Source organism: Diadema setosum, chromosome 10 (genome assembly GCF_964275005.1).
Source record: "Diadema setosum chromosome 10, eeDiaSeto1, whole genome shotgun sequence".
NCBI classification, from domain to species: domain Eukaryota; kingdom Metazoa; phylum Echinodermata; class Echinoidea; order Diadematoida; family Diadematidae; genus Diadema; species Diadema setosum.
The window spans coordinates 22481155-22494508 of record NC_092694.1 but is presented as its reverse complement, the minus strand read 5'-3'; the positions used below and the strand labels follow the sequence as shown (position 1 = coordinate 22494508).

At 42.9% G+C, this 13354-nt stretch overlaps 1 protein-coding gene across 1 annotated transcript in view; it reads right to left on the bottom strand.

Moving 5' to 3' along the window:
• LOC140234264 (uncharacterized) overlaps positions 1-13354 on the bottom strand; it is a 29024-nt gene that overhangs the window by 2869 nt on the left and 12801 nt on the right. Inside the window, exons 8-10 of the mRNA XM_072314325.1 lie at positions 1557-1701; positions 1090-1172; positions 164-326 (exon numbers count right to left, since the gene is read on the bottom strand). Coding sequence (XP_072170426.1) covers positions 164-326; positions 1090-1172; positions 1557-1701 — 391 coding nt within the window. The remainder of the gene's footprint in view (positions 1-163; positions 327-1089; positions 1173-1556; positions 1702-13354) is intronic.

Below are 13354 nucleotides of genomic sequence, written 5' to 3'. Positions count from 1 at the left end.
TAGGCTTAGAGTGTAACAATTCACTACATCAAGAAAATGAAATAAAGCACATCAGTCAGTAAAAGGCAAACAGAAGACAAACGCAAAAACAAAAACAAACATGAAACCCCCCGCCCTCCAATCCCTAAACTGACACATCAAATAAATAAAAAAGAATCTTTACCTGCAACAAATTCCACAACATCACTCTCAGTAAGTTCCTCTCCGACCCTCACGATGTACGCTTTGGGGAGTTCTCCTGCCTCCTCATCAGGCACACCAATGACAGCTGCATCGGATATCTTAGGATGGGTCAGCAGTAGGGCTTCAAGCTCAGCAGGTGGAACCTTAGTCACAACAATCAATTAAGAAATGATAATAATGGAAATGCTAATGGTATAGAAATTACTATCATTATTTGTAGTTGTAGTAGTAGTAGTAGTAGTAGTAGTAGTAGTAGTAGTAGTAGTAGTAGTAGTAGTTGAAGTAGTAGTAGTAGTAGTTGTTGTTATGGTGGTGGTAATAGTATGTAGATGCAGCAGGAGTAGTAGTATCACTATCATTAGCATTGATATTGTCATTATGTACATAACCATTATGAAATGAAAATGAAATGAAATTATCAACATCATTACATTAGATATCATTATCAATATGTAAAGAAACAACTACCACTACTGCAACTACTACTACTGCTTTTATAACTACTACTACTACTACTAAAACCACTACTACTACTACTACTACTACTACTACTACTTCTACTACTACTACTACTGCTTTTATAACTACTACTACTACTAAAACCACTACTACTACTACTACTACTACTACTACTAGTAGTAATAGTTATAGTACTAGTACTAGTACCAGTAGTACTATTACAAACTACCTACTACAATTACATGTACTACTTCCTTTACTAATATTATACTCCCATATTGCTCAAGAGCACATGTGTAGCTTTCTTATTAAAAGACAATTGCTGATATGTTAGTCATGATTCTAAAGCAAGGTTTTGACAGAATATTTGCAAACAATCAAAGTATTGCAGAATTATCATTTCACACATGAACCGATCTCAAGTAATTGAGAACGAAATGATCGTACCTGATATCCCTTATACTTGACGAGCTCCTTCAGACGATCCACAATGTAGAACAGTTCCCGATCATCATAGTGGCCAATATCACCTGAAATCACCATGGTTACAGGATGCTATGAGCTTTACAACATATTATTTCAGCACATTTCAATTGCAAGGACTACACTGAAAAAATGTACAGTATCTGTCCCTTCAGATGGAATACCATGAAAACTGAAAAATCTCCTGGGGGTATAAAATGTCCCTACTACCCCCCCCCCCCCCCCATTTGTGTCCTGAAGCAGTTCTTTACATTGCATTAAAAAATTGTGTTGGAGGGGTGTAATACCAGCCCATCCATAGGAATCAACCTATATATACAGCATACAAATGTTTGGATTGAGGGCAACTGTGATACCAGCCCACCCATGAGAATCGATCTGTATGCTTGTCGGAAGACTGTGATACCAGCCCACTCTTGGATACCAATTACCTGTATGAAGGAATCCATCCTCATCAATGGTGTTGGCAGTTGCTTCCGGGTTGTTGAGGTACCCGCCCATAACTTGTGGTCCTCTGATACACAGCTCTCCGTCCTGCCCCGCCCCGAGGAGTTCCCCTGTCTGGATGTCCACAATCTGACCAAGGGTGTGGGGGATAAAAGGCCGGGGGGGGGGGGGGTAGATATGACAGATCAGTGAAATTTTCATGATTATTTATGAGGCACCACGATACATTCAAGAAATCTAGTGCTTTCAGCTAGCCTTTTCATGTTCAATCACTGAAAGATCATACCACAAAGTAAGAGGCAAAAACAGACAGACTAATAGACAGACATAAAGAAAGATGGACAGAAAGACAGATAAATAAACAGAGAGAGATGGAGAGAGACAGACAGACAGATAAACAGAGAGATGGAGAGAGACAGAAAGACAGATAAACAGAAAGGGAGAGATGGAGAGAGACAGACAGACAGATTAACAGAGAGAGAGAGATGGAGAGAGACAGACAGACAGATAAACAGAGAGATGGAGAGAGACAGACAGACAGATAAACAGAGAGAGATGGAGAGGGACAGACAGACAGATAAACAGAGAGAGACATAGAGAGAGACAGACAGATAAACAGATAGAGAGACATAGAGAGAGACAGACAGACAGATAAACAGAGAGAGATGGAGAGAGACAGAAAGACAGATAAACAGAAAGGGAGATGGAGAGAGACAGACAGACAGATAGACAGATAAACAGAGAGAGAGACAGACAGACAGATAAACAGAGAGAGATGGAGAGAGACAGAAAGACAGATAAACAGAAAGGGAGATGGAGAGAGACAGACAGACAGATAGACAGATAAACAGAGAGAGAGACAGACAGACAGATAAACAGAGAGAGAGACAGACAGACAGATAAACAGAGAGAGATGGAGAGAGACAGACAGACAGATAAACAGAGAGAGAGATGGAGAGAGACAGACAGACAGATAGACAGATAAACAGAGAGAGATGGAGAGAGACAGACAGACAGATAAACAGAGAGAGAGATGGAGAGAGACAGACAGACAGATAGACAGATAAACAGAGAGAGATGGAGAGAGGCAGACAGACAGATAAACAGAGAGAGAGAGATGGAGAGAGACAGACAGACAGACAGATAAACAGAGAGAGATGGAGAGAGACAGACAGACAGATAAACAGATAGAGAGATGGAGAGAGACAGACAGACAGATAGACAGATAAACAGAGAGAGACAGACAGATAAACAGATAGAGAGACATAGAGAGAGACAGACAGACAGATAAACAGAGAGAGACATAGAGAGAGACAGACAGATAAACAGATAGAGAGACATAGAGAGAGACAGACAGACAGATAAACAGAGAGAGATGGAGAGAGACAGAAAGACAGATAAACAGAAAGGGAGAGATGGAGAGAGACAGACAGATAAACAGAGAGAGAGAGATGGAGAGAGACAGACAGACAGATAAACAGAGAGATGGAGAGAGACAGATAAACAGATAAACAGAGAGAGAGAGAGAGAGATGGAGAGAGACAGACAGACAGATAAACAGATAGACATAGAGAGAGACAGATAGATAAACAGAGAGAGAGAGATGGAGAGAGACAGACAGACAGATGAACAGATAGAGAGAGACATAGAGAGAGACAGACAGACAGACAGATAAACAGAGAGAGATGGAGACAGATAGACAGATAAACAGAGAGAGAGAGATGGAGAGAGACAGACAGACAGATAAACAGAGAGAGAGATATAGAGAGAGACAGACAGACAGATAAACAGATAGAGAGACATAGAGAGAGACAGACAGATAAACAGATAGAGAGACATAGAGACAGACAGACAGATAAACAGAGAGAGATGGAGAGAGACAGAAAGACAGATAAACAGAAAGGGAGAGATGGAGAGAGACAGACAGATAAACAGAGAGAGATGGAGAGAGACAGATAAACAGAGAGAGAGACAGACAGACAGACAGATAAACAGAGAGAGAGAGATGGAGAGAGACAGACAGATAAACAGAGAGAGATGGAGAGAGACAGACAGATAAACAGAGAGAGATGGAGAGAGACAGATAAACAGAGAGAGAGACAGACAGACAGACAGATAAACAGAGAGAGAGAGATGGAGAGAGACAGACAGACAGATAAACAGAGAGAGATGGAGAGAGACAGACAGATAAACAGAGAGAGATGGAGAGAGACAGATAAACAGAGAGAGAGACAGACAGACAGACAGATAAACAGAGAGAGATGGAGAGAGACAGACAGACAGATAAACAGATAGAGAGATGGAGAGAGACAGACAGACAGATAGACAGATAAACAGAGAGAGAGACAGACAGACAGATAAACAGAGAGAGATGGAGAGAGACAGACAGACAGATAAACAGAGAGAGAGATGGAGAGAGACAGACAGACAGATAGACAGATAAACAGAGAGAGATGGAGAGAGACAGACAGACAGATAAACAGAGAGAGAGATGGAGAGAGACAGACAGACAGATAGACAGATAAACAGAGAGAGATGGAGAGAGGCAGACAGACAGATAAACAGAGAGAGAGAGATGGAGAGAGACAGACAGACAGACAGATAAACAGAGAGAGATGGAGAGAGACAGACAGACAGATAAACAGATAGAGAGATGGAGAGAGACAGACAGACAGATAGACAGATAAACAGAGAGAGACAGACAGACAGACAGATAAACAGAGAGAGATGGAGAGAGAGAGACAGACAGATAAACAGAGAGAGAGATGGAGAGAGACAGACAGACAGATAAACAGAGAGAGAGATGGAGAGAGACAGACAGACAGATAAACAGAGAGAGATGGAGAGAGACAGACAGACAGATAGACAGATAAACAGAGAGAGAGAGATGGAGAGAGGCAGACAGACAGACAGACAGATAAACAGAGAGAGATGGAGAGAGACAGACAGACAGATAAACAGATAGAGAGAGACATAGAGAGAGACAGACAGACAGACAGACAGATAAACAGAGAGAGATGGAGAGAGACAGACAGACAGATAAACAGAGAGAGATGGAGAGAGACAGACAGACAGATAAACAGATAGAGAGAGACATAGAGAGAGACAGACAGACAGACAGATAAACAGAGAGAGATGGAGAGAGACAGACAGACAGATAAACAGAGAGAGACATAGAGAGAGACAGACAGACAGACAGATAAACAGAGAGAGAGATGGAGAGAGACAGATAGACAGATAAACAGAGAGAGAGAGATGGAGAGAGACAGACAGACAGATAAACAGAGAGATGGAGAGAGACAGACAGACAGATAAACAGAGAGAGATGGAGAGGGACAGACAGACAGATAAACAGAGAGAGACATAGAGAGAGACAGACAGATAAACAGATAGAGAGACATAGAGAGAGACAGACAGACAGACAGATAAACAGAGAGAGAGATGGAGAGAGACAGATAGACAGATAAACAGAGAGAGAGATGGAGAGAGACAGATAGACAGATAAACAGAGAGAGAGAGATGGAGAGAGACAGACAGACAGATAAACAGATAGAGAGACATAGAGAGAGACAGACAGACAGACAGATAAACAGAGAGAGATGGAGACAGACAGACAGACAGATAAACAGAGAGGGATGGAGAGAGACAGATAGACAGATGGATAGATTGAGACAGGGAAATGGACAGATACACAGATAAACAGATCTACAGAGACAGTAATATAGAGACAGAGACAGACAGAAATCTAGAGAGCGGAGGCTGGGGGAGAGATATTGGTACCTAGTCTTCTTCTGGTTAAGTCTGCCTCCTTCAATAAGCTGAAGATTCTTGCAGACTGTGTTATTTACATTATAATACAATTTATCTACAGATATTTACAAGCACATAACAAATATGAAGAACAAAGTCTAGCCACTGTGATCAACCATTAGTCAGTTACGGAATGCTCTCACAGATGGCGCTGCAACAATTTTCAATAACAGGGAGTGTTTCATTGAGTAAAGACGGAAAATGATTATTTTTTTTGTTGACTTAAAAGACACCATAGGTGTGTGCATTTAGAGATACCTTACAATTGAAGTTACTGTAGCAGCCGAAAGTACGGTAGAGAGCTAACACGTTTTTGCAGCGCCAGGTTTGGTCCGCAGAGACAAGAGTTTGGCTTGTGGTCCTGAATTATGCATTAGAGAGGGCTACAACGAGCTTACAGTTACTGATGCATTCCGTCATAGAAGTAAGTTCCATATTTTTGGTTCATATATCAAATAATTATTGTGTGTGCTGAAAATGAGCCTCAGAGTTTGTTGGTAGAAAGACAAAGACGGTTCAATTGTCACATGTTATAACGCATACGGTACAGTGCGCACTGTGTGTGGAGGCGGTCAGTGAATTCGGTAGTCGCGCATGTAGTCTGGGCACAGTGCGCTCGATAGAGGTTGTCGTATTAACTGGATAAGTTGCATGCTCCATGAATGAAATTGTTTAATGTCTGGATGTATGAAAGGTTAGTTTAAGAGTGAAAATATGAGTCCTCTACACATCAAGTGAGTAAAGGGTTTAAATAGGCCCGATTTACATCGAGGTCGGGTCGCACTACTCGAACAAAGTTCTCAAAAGAAATAACGAGCACGAGGCAAGGTTTATTTAAAGAAATGGTACATCATTTTAATAATGAACCACACAAATGCAAATTCCATACATATTTCTTATGTAAGGAATTTGAGCACCAGCTTTATAAAGGTTGTAAATCAATGCGGAAGTTGATAGATTGTATACACAAACAGCAACAATAACATGAATGAGTTGAGTGTATTGAATAAGACTGACAAGTGTTACATGCCAGTTTATATTGCACTTAATACTCATATGTAATGTATGTAAGGAGGTTACATGGAAAAATATATGTAGGTGTATTGGATTAGAATTAATACACGATTATATAAATAGGTTTGCTGTTGAAATGCAGTTGAAATTACTGAGGGATGAACAACATCTGAAAGTGAGTTTAATGTGATACATATGCAAGCCAGTATTTTTTTGTGTTCCATTCAAAATAGAGTCATTGCTGGTATTGTGTACACACAATTGAGAAAGGCATTTTCAGGCAACAGTTTATGATTCAGAGTATGCACATGAATAGAAGAGTGCCATTCAGAGATTTTGTGCATGATTAAGCCCTGTGACAATTGTGAAGGGTTACGTTGATGGGCAACTCATTTATACATGTACAGTGTACTAAGGACGCCTTCCTTTCTCTTGTTTATATTTTTGCAGATTGAATAAAATGTGCAAGCAACGCCAGTCGGGCTTATGCAGACTGGATATGCACTTATACAATACATGCGGAGTGTATTAGGCCGAATTCTTTGGAGCTACCGTGATCCATACATTCAATTTCTTCAGCTCTCCTGGGGTCTGGTGTTCCAGAGGATACAAGATGGCGGACGACGCTAAGAGTTTGAAGCACCGACGCAGAGGAGCCAAGGCTAAATTCACACGTCTTGGCAGTGCTCTGGATTTCATGCTGTCAGAGAACCGTCCTGTTTGTGAAGTTTCAGAGGCTTTCAAGAGTTACAATGAAGCCTACGAAAGTCTTCAGTCACAGCATGAGGCCTACACACAGATGATAGAGGATGATGCAGAATTCGAAGCCGAAGAGAAATGGATGGAGGATTGTCAGAAGGCATTTCTCAAGCTTCAGATTAAGGAGAAGGATTACTGTCAGAAAGAGGCAGAGCATGCTATCACACAAGTCAATGAGGATAACAATGTTCGAGAGACATCGCATGCTGCAAGCAATGATGTTCATGAGAGTCCATCCCCTGAGGGACCGGCGACAGTAACCTCACGTTTCAAGCTGGAGAAACCAAAGCTGCCCAGGTTTTCAGGAGACATAAGAGAATATGTGATCTTTAAGGCAGATTTTGAGCATGTTGTGCATAATCAGTACAGTGGAAGAGATGCATTAATGGTTCTACGGTCATGCTTGACTGGAAAAGCCTTGCAGTACATTAGAGGTATTGGTCAAGATTATGAGGCAGCATGGAGCCAATTAGATCTCATCTATGGAGACCCACGCATGGTAGCAGATGCAATCCTCAACGATATCTCCCGATTCAAGCCACTGAAAAGCGGTGAAGATGAGAGGTTTTGCGACTTCGTGAACTTGGTTCGAAGAAGCTACCACACACTGAACGAGGTAGGGCGAGATAATGACATGAATAACAGTCATATGTTAGCCATAATAGAGAGGAAGCTAAATGAGGAGGATCGAAGGCTGTGGTTTCGGAGACAAGATGAGGAAACATCGCAGACCCTAGAGTCTCTCTTGAAGTGGATGGAGAGTGAAATGAGAGCTAGGATGCGTTCCTCTGCACCAGGGAGGAAGGAAGCAAGGTCAAAGATGCCAGTGAACCAGATATCGGCTTCAATTCCTGCCAAGGTTTCAGAGTTTCGATGTTGGATGTGCAAAACCAAGGATGGGCACCGGACTGATCAGTGCAGAGAATTCATATCCAAGCCACAACAAGAACGTCTGAAGTTAGTAAGGGACAATCACGCCTGCTTCAGTTGTCTTAAGCAAGCAGGTAGAGAGCACCGCATGAGCACGTGCAAGAAGAGGAGGTTATGCACTGAGAGTTACAAGGGGCAGCCATGTAAATTCTACCACCATCCCCTTCTTCACCCAGATCAAGAGATGAATCAAGTCGGTATCGCCACAGTTGGAAGTAAAGAGGCAATTCTTCCTATCCTCAAGGCTGAATTCATCAAGTCAAAGACAGAAAACAGAGTGGGAAATGTGCTTTTGGACTCCGGAGCGCAGATCAGTATGATCAGACAAGGATTTGCTGATGAATTGGATCTGAAAGGGACCAAAACCACCATCACAATCACCAAGGTGGGAGGAGAAACCGAGCAGCTACGTACAAAGTTGTACAAGGTTCCTGTATGTGCTATTGCTGGCAAGAGGGTGAGCACCATATCTGCTGTAGGACTGCCCAGCATTACTGAGGAGATAAAAGACATTGATGTTTGCTCTATAGTTGAGAAGGTAAACTTGAGTGCAAACGATGTCAACAGAGGTAGTGGTGAAGTGGATCTGCTCATTGGGATCGACCATGCAAAGATGCACTCAGGAGAAACTCGTCAGAGCGGTAACGTAGTAATACGGAAGTCCCCTATTGGGTGGGTTGTGTTTGGAGGATCAGGGGTGAATCAGCGAAACCCACACAGAGTTTTACACGTTCAGATATCTCCACCAGTCGATTTGTCAGATTTCTGGAGTACTGAAAGCATGGGAGTACGAGCAAGTGATTGTCATTGCAAGCCTGTTAACATGAGCAAAGCAGAGAGAGATGAGTACAACTTAATCTACAACTCTTGCGAAAAGGTGGGAAACCAATGGAGATCACAAGTTCCATACCCATGGAAAAAGGACCCTCATGATTTGCCAGATAACAGAGTTCAAGCAGAAAGGATGCTCGAGTCTATAGAGAGAAAGCTGGCTAAAGATCCAGAGTACGCTGATGTCTACAACCAGCAGATGACAGACATGGAAAAGATGGGATTTTCGAGAAAGCTGACGGAAAAGGAGATGTCTGCTCATAAAGGTCCTGTGCAGTATGTGTCCCATCATGCGGTCATACGTCCAGAGAAACGAAGCACACCAGTGAGGATTGTGTTCAACGCATCAGCGAGCTACCAAGGCCATTGCTTGAACGATTACTGGTTGAAAGGGCCCAATTTGTTGAATGATCTGTTCGGTGTCTTGCTACGATTTCGAGAGCATAAAGTAGCAATCTGTGGTGACATTTCTAAAATGTACCACAGGGTGCTCATGACGGAAGAGGATCAGCATGTTCATCGATACCTCTGGAGGGATATGCAAACTTCCAGGAAGCCTGACGTGTATGTGAAGCAAGTGGTCACATTCGGAGATAAGCCGGCAGCAGCCATAGCTCAGGTGGCACTGAGGAGAACAGCGGAAGAAGGAAAGTCAAAGCATCCAGAAGCGGCTATGGTTCTTGAGCGTGACACTTACATGGATGATATTTGCACATCAGTCAAATCATCAGAAGAGGCAAAGGAGTTAACCAAGAACATTGATGCAGTTCTAGCAAAGGGTGGTTTCAAGCTTAAAGGCTGGCTTTCTAACATCCCTATGAAAGGCGATGAAACTAAATCAGATGAGATGAATGTCCTTGAAGCGTTGACGGAGGAGAAAGTGTTGGGCGCTGTGTGGAAGCATGATACAGATGAGTTTTCATACCTAGTGAAGTCAACTCTACTCCAGAGTGAAGCTGAGAAAGATGACTCGTACAAATGGACCAAGAGACAAATCCTAAGTCAAGTTGCCAGGATATTTGACCCGATTGGTTTTGCCTCTGCCTTCTTGGTGCAAGCCAAGATAGGTATGCAGCGTCTTTGGCAACTTGGATTAGACTGGGATGAGGAGCTGCCGCCTAGAGAAAATGCTGAGTGGGTTAAGCTATTCAGAGAAATGAAGGAGCTCAATGAAGTGACATTCCCAAGATGTTTAACCCCGCCAGAGGCAATGGGTTTGCCCAAGCTGTGTATCTTCAGTGATGCTTCGGAGGATGCCTTTGGTGCATGCGCATACCTTCGATGGCAGAGGAACGACAGCGACCGGTATGATGTCAGATTTGTGGCTGCCAAATCAAGAGTAGCACCGTTGAAAAGGTTGACATTACCCAGACTTGAACTTCAAGCGGCTGTGATGGCCACTAGACTGGATGAAGCTATCAGAGAGGAGACGACACTGGAGATGCAGGATACAATTTTCATGACTGATAGCATGATAGTGCTGGGATGGATTAGAAGCCAAGCAAGGGCTTTTAAGCCATTTGTGTCATCTAGAGTAGGAGAGATACAGAGCAAGTCCAATCCGCATCAGTGGAAACATGTAAATGGCAAGGAAAATCCTGCAGATGATGTATCCAGAGGAGTGCCAGTGTCAAAGTTGCTTGAAAGGTGGAGAGATGGACCTGAATTCCTTAAACTGGCTGAGGAAGAGTGGACGTGCATAGAAATCACATCACCAAATGCAGAAGAGAACAAAGAAAGGCGTAAAGCAGAACAGGTAATGAATGCAGTCGTAACTCCAGATTGCTTGGACTGTGAGAGGTACTCGAGCTGGAGGAAGTTGATAAGGGTCACTGCATACGTCAAGAGATTTCTTCACAATGCAAAGGCCAGGTGTAAAACCGGCAGTGACGCAGCAGGAGGTGGAAGGAAAGGACCTCTCAATCCATCAGAGTTAGAGTCTGCTGAGCGGTTCTGGATCGGAGAGGTACAAAAGCCACTGCATGCCAAGATGAAACGAGGAGAGCTCAAAACGCTGAGCCCTTATGTCGATGACGGCATCATCTATGTCGGTGGCAGAGCGGGAAGGATCTTTGAGTCTTACGACAACAGGCATCCTGTGCTGTTACCAGGTCAGCATAGGGTATCGAGGCTCATCACACGACAAATTCATGAGATTGGCCATGATGGGGTGGCGACTACTGCGGCTAAAGTGAGACGCAAGTACTGGATAACCGGAGTGACCAAGCTTGCCAAGTCGATAAAGCACAGCTGTGTCACTTGCAGAAAGATGGAATGCAAGTTGGAGTCTCAACTGATGGCCGATTTGCCAGAGCTACGCACAGCACCGTTCACACCACCCTTTCACTATACAGCGTGTGATTATTTTGGGCCGTACAACGTTAAGGTCGGAAGAAATAAGGTAGCGAAGCAATACGGAGTGATTTTCACATGTCTCAACACGCGAGCCGTTCATCTAGATGTAGCTGTCGATAGTTCTACCATGGAGTTCATTCAAGTGCTTCGGAGATTTTTCGCCTTCAGAGGTCAGCCCAAGGTCTTAGTGAGCGACAACGGTACGCAGTTCGTAGGCGCAGAACGCGAGTTACGTGAGATGGTGAAAGGTTGGGATGACGTGCAGTTGAAGGAGTATTGTGCTGATCGCGGAGTGGAATGGAAATTCACAACGCCCTATGCCCCGCATCAGAATGGAAGCGCTGAAGCTCTTGTGAAAAGTTGTAAATACGCGCTGAAGAAAGCAATAGGCAGTCAAGTTATGTCCCCCTCTGAGTTGTACACATGTTTTGTTGAAGTAGCAAATCTGGTAAACCAGCGTCCGATTGGCAGGGCGCCCAATGATCCAGATGATGGTAGTTACCTATGTCCGAATGATGTTTTGTTAGGTCGCGCATCAAGTAGAGTGTCGCAAGGTCCGTTCAGGGAGACTAGGAACCCCCGACACCGTGTCGAATTCGTCCAGCGCATTGTCGATGCATTTTGGAAAGCATGGAATCGAGATGTTTTTCCGCTACTGGTGCCTCGAAGGAGATGGAATGTGGAACGACGAAACGTTCGCGTCGATGACATTGTAGTGGTATCAGATCCTAATGCTCTGCGCGGAAAGTGGATCTTAGGTAGAATCGTGCATGTATATCCAGGATCTGATGGCAGAGTAAGGAATGTGAAGGTGAAAACCGCTAGGTCAGACTATAAGAGGCCGATAACCAAAGTAGTGGTAGTCTACCCAGCAGAAGGTTATGAAGACTGAAAGTTATCTCATGTTAACCTTCAAGTGAGGTTACATGTAATGTCAGCTAAACATGTCAAGTTCAGTTAACATTGTGTATATGTCAAGTATTGTTGAGAGCAGCAGTATTCAAGTGTCTAGTAAAATTTAATTGTCAATGATTTTTCACATTTTTGGAATGAGGTAAACCCCTCATTGGGGGGGAGGTATGTTTCATTGAGTAAAGACGGAAAATGATTATTTTTTTTGTTGACTTAAAAGACACCATAGGTGTGTGCATTTAGAGATACCTTACAATTGAAGTTACTGTAGCAGCCGAAAGTACGGTAGAGAGCTAACACGTTTTTGCAGCGCCAGGTTTGGTCCGCAGAGACAAGAGTTTGGCTTGTGGTCCTGAATTATGCATTAGAGAGGGCTACAACGAGCTTACAGTTACTGATGCATTCCGTCATAGAAGTAAGTTCCATATTTTTGGTTCATATATCAAATAATTATTGTGTGTGCTGAAAATGAGCCTCAGAGTTTGTTGGTAGAAAGACAAAGACGGTTCAATTGTCACATGTTATAACGCATACGGTACAGTGCGCACTGTGTGTGGAGGCGGTCAGTGAATTCGGTAGTCGCGCATGTAGTCTGGGCACAGTGCGCTCGATAGAGGTTGTCGTATTAACTGGATAAGTTGCATGCTCCATGAATGAAATTGTTAAATGTCTGGATGTATGAAAGGTTAGTTTAAGAGTGAAAATATGAGTCCTCTACACATCAAGTGAGTAAAGGGTTTAAATAGGCCCGATTTACATCGAGGTCGGGTCGCACTACTCGAACAAAGTTCTCAAAAGAAATAACGAGCACGAGGCAAGGTTTATTTAAAGAAATGGTACATCATTTTAATAATGAACCACACAAATGCAAATTCCATACATATTTCTTATTTAAGGAATTTGAGCACCAGCTTTATAAAGGTTGTAAATCAATGCGGAAGTTGATAGATTGTATACACAAACAGCAACAATAACATGAATGAGTTGAGTGTATTGAATAAGACTGACAAGTGTTACATGCCAGTTTATATTGCACTTAATACTCATATGTAATGTATGTAAGGAGGTTACATGGAAAAATATATGTAGGTGTATTGGATTAGAATTAATACACAATTATATAAATAGGTTTGCTGTTGAAATGCAGTTGAAATTACTGAGGGATGAACAA